At 34.5% G+C, this 7,156-nt stretch overlaps 1 protein-coding gene across 1 annotated transcript; it reads right to left on the bottom strand.

Moving 5' to 3' along the window:
* Positions 1-348: 348 nt before the first annotated feature.
* On the bottom strand, positions 349-5,272 carry LOC125670702 (uncharacterized). The gene is made up of 3 exons (XM_048906044.2): positions 4,954-5,272; positions 3,670-3,754; positions 349-2,405 (listed from the first exon to the last, which is right to left on the bottom strand). Exons 1-3 carry the CDS (start codon positions 5,246-5,248, stop codon positions 1,259-1,261), a joined length of 1,527 nt encoding a protein of 508 aa, XP_048762001.2. The 5' UTR covers positions 5,249-5,272; the 3' UTR covers positions 349-1,258.
* Positions 5,273-7,156: the final 1,884 nt, after the last annotated feature.

The following is a 7,156-nucleotide window of genomic DNA, read 5'->3' on the forward strand; positions in this document are numbered from 1 at the left end:
TTGAAGTACAACATGACCAACAGTTTTGTGAATCGGCAATTTCAAGACTACGCTTATTTTACTTCAACAAACTTTTACCGAGAGTAGTTGATGACTTTGAATCTGGCAGATTGACGATTAGTGAAAAATATATTAAATTTTCAAATTGAATACATGCATATTGATAAGGATTGTGTTTTTGATAACATGATTGCTGAAATTATACAGTCAAATGTCTTTTCAATCTGTGTTAGTTATTCATTACTGAGCATGTATTAAGTCTTTTTAAACTTAAAATGTTCAATAATAAAAAGGCTACAAGGAGCAGCCTAATGATATTTGAAACAAGTGATAAAACCACACACAGTATTTACAGTATTAACTTTAATCATACACAAATATCTTGATAATAAATATGACATTCACTTTAAAGTTATGATAGCTCTCAATCTGAAAGTTTTATTTTGTTGTAAATATGTGCTATTATGATAGTTTTGTATGCAACTTTAACCATAGTCATTGATCAAATCAAAATTAAGTTCAAGATTTCATCAAAATAAGGATTTTGGTTCTATTGAATATAAAGCATTATATATAGAAATCAATTTTTGTTCGGGAAGACAATAATGTAATTTTACTTCATTAAAAGCCTATGCAATTTTGCAACAACAAAATTCTACACCAAAAACTTAGAGCTAGTATTAATATAATGTACAGTATATCATATAAATGATACTGAATTTCCAAATATGGTTGTAATTTACAAAGATTAATAAAATATATGTCCAAAATACAATGGCATTTAAGAGATTTCAAGGCTGTGAAAAAATAAAACATTATGAACTTGTATAGGATTAAACATTCTTTTTGAAGAATTTATCGATGTGTAAACTCCGGACATTTTACTCACAAACTGAATAAAAGTGCGAAGCACTTTTATTTAAATTTGTGAGTAAATGTCCGGAGTTTACACATCCATAAATTCTTTTAAAAGAATGTTTGATTCTTATAATTCCAATTCTGACATTCACTTTAGTAACAATTGAAAAAAATTGAATAGTTGCCCCGCACTATGTTATTTGTTTTCAGGCGTGTATGAATACATCGCGTTTTCGGATTTATTGATGTGTAAACTATCGTTCAGCTTTATTTTTGTCCAATCAAAACAGTTTTAACTTATAACATTGGAATTATTACATAATATCATATTACAATATGTTAATGCATGCATCATTAACATTAGTGAAGCTGACTAGAGTTTAAAATTTTAGCATAACCATCAGTTATCATCTTTATCTTTGATAAGGTCAGATCTCAGATTAACCAATGCAGCACAAACAATCAAGTAGTCACTGAGTTTCTTAACAGAGGTAACAGGAACTACCTGACTAAGTATGCGGAACACTTTTAAACGTCTAATAGCCCGTTCCACATGAATCCGTACAGTGGCAATTCGTCTTGTCTCTGTTACATCCTCTTCTGAAAGTTGGTCTTTACCTTTCGTAAAAGCTGGAATATTAAGTTTCACTTTCAAGGGAAAGAGTAAGTCATCAATGGTAAAACCTCGATCCGCCATAATTTCATCCCCAGGAAGAAGGTAATTTAAAATGCCAGACTCTTCCACAATTGCTTTATCACTAGATCTTCCTCCAAAGCCTTTAGATATAAACATAATCTGTCCATGTGGTGCAATACCAACCAAATACTTTCCTGTGTTGTTGGACTTGTAGTGGCTGTATGTTTCTCCTCTTGTCTTCAAGTTTTTTGCTCGTTGGATGAAAGTTTCAGCGCAATCAATTATGACTGTGGTTTTTGGATAGTTCTCACGAAAAGATTTTGGCATGGTGGCTCTAATTGTTTCACGTGGAAGCCAAACAATTAAGTTTTTCAGTTTTGAAGCCATAAAAGAGAGTCTTTGATTGAAAATGGTGCACGCATAAGACTCGGATATTCCAAATCTATTGGCAAGATCTGCAAACAGTAGATTAAGCCTTAATTTCATTAGCACCAACAAAACTTGTTCTGAAACGGGCATGGTAAACTTCAATGGGTCGTCCATATTTTGCATTACACTCACAAATGTTCTGAAAGTGTTTAAAGGCAGTCCTGTGTATAACAAAGCTAAGGAGTCAGATGATATGTCAGCAGTGGTAAGGCGTATATGCAGAGTGCTACAGTTTACTCCTTTGTCCTCGGTCTCACTGGGTCTCGTCTGTGTTCCTGTATCCCTGGCTCCTGAAATGCACGGCCTAGCATATTCATGCTCATGTAGTGTGGGATCTATCCACTGTGTGCCTGCAGATCTGCTTTCTGTTATGCTCGTCTGCGTTGAAAAAGATGTCATCGTTGGTTCAGTTTGAATAATGTTGAGAGTTTCAACATCATCTGCAGCAACAACCACCTTTTGTTGCTTTTCATGTTCACTCCTACAATATAAAGTGTACATTATAACATAAAGTGACAAAAACAAAAAAACCTATCTGTATGTAAATCAATACATGTGGTATTGTAGTGTGTATTAATTTACACTTTCAGAGTTTTTTAAGGTCTTGATTTCAAGGGTCTGGGCCTTTCCAATTGGGAGAAATAGTGACAATTGCATGAAATTTGGAAAAATGTTCTATGGATCAAAGAAGTAGGGGGAAAACCAAACCAGTGCATTAAATCTAAGGAATAATTGGACTCCCTCTGACTTATATTTAGGTCAAAGCTTACCTCATTTAAATAAGCAGAGGCCAAAAAAAGGTTTACTTAACAATTTTGAAGCAAAAATTGTAATCTGTGGGCTTTTGATGATTTATGAACAATTAAGTGTAACCTAGTTTGATTTTTTTTCTATTTGGGAATTTTAAAACAAAAATTTGGAGGAATACTTGTTTTTTTAACATTGGAAAGGGGCCTTATTTTGGCCCCCTACAAACCCTGACTTTTCATGAATTGTTTCAGTGTGTTGTATTTATAATTTGGGAATAGTGTCTCATATGTTGCACAAAAATAACACCCCAAAAACACTGAAACAGAAAGTGAATTATCCATCAAATCCTTCTGATGAACTGATTCAAGAGTGCATCAGGAGTGTTATAGATCTAGTGCATGTACTTATCTTTAAACAAAAGCCCCAAGGGCCACATCGCTCACCCGAGTCACCTTGGCTCATATTTAAAGATTTTCCCTATATATTTGTATGCAAAATTTTGACCCCCCCCCCTCTTGTGACCCCATCCTACCCCTTGGGGCCATGATTTTAACAAACTGAAATCTGCATTATGTCAGGAAGCTTTCATGTAAATCTCAGCTCTTCTGGCTCAGTGGTTCTTGAGAAGATTTTTAAATGACCCCACCCTATTTTTGCATTTTTGTGATTATTTCCCCTTTGAAAGGGACGAGGCCCTTCATTTGAAAAAACTTGAAAGCTCTTTACCCAAGGATGTTTTGTGGCAAGTTTGGTTGAAATTGGCCCAGCGGTTCTTGAGAAGAAGTCGAAAATGTGAAAAGTTTATGACGATGACAGACAAATTTTGATCAGAAAAGCTCACTTGAGCCTTTGGCTCAGGTAAGCTAATAATATATATATATATTTCAACCTCTAATATATTTTCATCAATGACAGTTCAAAAATTTGCTTTACTTGACATAAAATTGGCTTATATCTGCTCTATGGTCAATTGGAGTCAAAAAAATAGTACATACTCATCTGTTCCCACCATCTCTAATTTCTGTGCAACAAACTTTCTCTTCAGAAGTCGACGGCCAACTTTGACGGGAGCTTTATAACCTACAATGCATTCTTAAAATATAAATATATAAAAGTTTACACAGATATAGTAACTACAGCTATAATAGAATTACATTCATGATTATTTTTTTTACATGTAATAAAAAAAGTAACAGACTTGGAATACATACTTCTTTGTTACACTTTAATTAAGGTCAATTCAACTGAATTAGTAGATTATCATCTGGGGGTCACAAAAAATATGGGATGGGTTGGAGGATTTTATTTTTTTGAAGAAAACAAAATCGAGGTGGACCCTTTTTTGAGGGGCTGGTGGGGATAATTTTAATTGGCCAAGAAACAATTGACAAAACATGTTTCACCTTGAGAGTAAAAAGCATGTGATCCAGGGTAATATTTATCTTGCAACAGGAAACATTACTTGACAGGTGATATTGTAAAAATTATAACATGCGTCAAATTTGAGTGAGTACGGTTCACTGTAGATTTGTAGAAGATGCCATTTGAGCGCTTTGAAAAATTGAAATATGATATTATACATGTAGTTGATTGAAAATTTCATCCCATTGTCAATTTCAGATCAATCTAATTAAAATCAGCTCTTCTCTAACCGTTCCAGTGTAACAGTTAGAGAAGATCTGAGACTGATTTTAATTAGATTGATCTCATATGTGCCTCAATTGACAACAGTCTGATTGACAATGGTTTTCTCAGGGTAAAATGTTACCCTCAAGTTGCTCAACTATATGCAGTATGGCCCTAATTAGAATTACCAACCTTCAGATGTGTTATTTTTACTCAGAATGATTGTAATATTTGTATGATGTTTTAATATTTATACAAACACAACAAGTTAAAATTGTCCAACTAACTCAATGGTCTTAGTATACAACCTTACTATAACAAAGACAAATTTTGAATATAACCCTATCTGTCAAGCTCTTGGTAGTCTTTGAGTTATGATCCAAATTTTGCTTTTTCGAAAATAGTTCAAATTACACATAACCTTTCATAATTGCTGTTAAATCTCTTTCATATTAAAACATAATTAACCAAGTTCTTATGCATGTGTACACACTGAAGAGATATATGTCAAACTCTAAAAAAAAAATTATACTGAAACGTGGTGGGTCATAACATTAACAGACCTACATGCAGCGGGGTGAATGTGTAGACAGGCCTGGTCTTCTGTACTTTCTATTTTAAAACTATATCATACGTCGAAGTTGTAAACAAACCTAAATTCAGACTGGGCGTTGGGTTTCGTGCTGTTGGTCGCCCGTCAATAAAATGCGTTGAACACACCAACACATTCTTTGGCAAATCGTGTCGATGTAATGCCCGCTGCCATTTCAGTTTCTCTTCTTCTATTTTCGGCAGCGTGTGCAGGCTGTATGGCACGACGCAGGGGCAATCTTTGTGAGGAATATCACCATGTTCTTGGCATATAGACTGCTTCCATAAATACAGTTTCTTTCTGTTATTAGTGCAGTTAAAAACCGCACACGATTCTCCACCTCCACCTGTGTACATTTCTAAGGACGCTCACGGTTTCACGGTTGTAATGGCGGGTGCGTCACGTGACCGATAATGTCTGCGCTCAGCAACTGTGACGTAATTGCGGGGGAAAGTTGTGTATAGGGCTAACAGCGGGTATGACCGGTCGACAGGGGATGCTTACTCCTCCTAGGCACCGGATCTCACCTCTGATATATCCAGGAGTCAGTGTTTGCCAAACTCTCTATTTGGTATTGCTTATAGGAGTTATGAGATTGATCACTGTTCGTTATCTTCACCTTTCATTTGAAGAATGTCCCTCTTAAGGGGAATAGAAAAAATCATTACCGTCCTCCTTGGAAGATGGTATATATAGCTGAAGTATTTTACAGTCTTCGGACAATGCACTTGCTCTCCTTTGTGATTGGTACAAAATGCATGATTAAAAATATTAACCACTGTATCAATATACACTGCATCAAGAAAGAGTATGTTGAATATTCTACAGAATGAGCATAGGGATCAGTAGACTAGTACCTGTCCCTTTTTTTTGTCACCTTGTATAGAGCTCTCTTTTTTGACGCCTAGACTGTGTGTGTGCCTATAATGCGGAATGGGGCCAAGCACAAGGGGTCCCAATCTCTGGTTTTGGCCGTTACGCATTGGCTGTGGAAAGAATATGCCAATATATATAGTATCATTAATTGAAATTCATTTTAAATTTTATTGTATTTTAGCTGGTAGAACAAGAGAAAGAGTGCCTACCGATTCCAAATCAAATGTATTCATTACTGGTTCAAATTTGAAACAAAATTTCACAAGCCATGTTGAGCAATTTGATTAAATCAATGAGACGTTGTAAACCACGCATCGATGCTAATGGCGGTCACATCCGTTATTGACTTTAGTAAATCTTCAAAAGGCAGCTCTGTTCTTTTTGGTCTTATCATATAAAATTACCATAAACATTTAAAGTATGATATACGTGTTTCTAACATAAAAGTGTTATCAAATAAAAAGCAAAAAATCAATTGATCTTAATTGTACCTATAATAAATTCATTATTTGAAGATAAGCACAATTACACTTTTTCCCCATGAATATATTCGGGTATCGTTTCAACTTTTAAAGATAAAATTATTAATAATCGACAATATCATCAAACAATGTGTTCACTAATTTTAAGGATAAGATAACACAAATGTGTTTAAAAACATTAACCTATATATTTAAGTGATTGTGTATTGAATAAGAAGTACAAGTCTATGTTTTTCCTCTGATAATACTACATGTAAGACTCCTTGAAAGCAATATTTGAAACCATTGATGGGACATAATAATACAAAGCTGATCTTTTACGATTAATACCTGCACATTGTAGTTTTATTTTCACATTTTATTCTCTTAAGTTGCTTCCACTTATTTCAGTTAAGTTTCTACGGATAAATCGTATTTTCGTTTGTGCAAAATGACGTGGAAGCACATGCTTATTTGCGTACATCTACTTGTAGTTACACCCCTGCATTTTGCTCTTCTGTTCAGGATGAATATGACTGTAGAAAGTTAAACCTATTTTGTAGAACGTACGTTTATATTGAGTTGTTAGATTTTAAAGCATTGTACCAAGAATATACAAATCTTGCCGTTCCATATTTCGGCAATTCAAGCCTAGGATGAGTTCCTGCTAGAGATCCAGGTTCCGTACAAAAATGCAATTTTCTCTCAAGTGCAGACAACCTTTTCTTTATATCATCTGTACCAGTTGTCATCACATGATTGTGAACTTTACTCTCTTTGGGTACACTTGCACTAACATCACCTGATTTTGATTCTTTGAGCTTAACTCCACTGCTGATACTGATTTCTTTTTTACTTGTTGACAATAAAGATACAGAGCTCACAATTCGTTTTTATGTAAACAAGGCTCGTGCCACGTTTTTATGC

This window comes from Ostrea edulis, chromosome 4 (assembly GCF_947568905.1).
Source record: "Ostrea edulis chromosome 4, xbOstEdul1.1, whole genome shotgun sequence".
Lineage (NCBI taxonomy): Eukaryota > Metazoa > Mollusca > Bivalvia > Ostreida > Ostreidae > Ostrea > Ostrea edulis.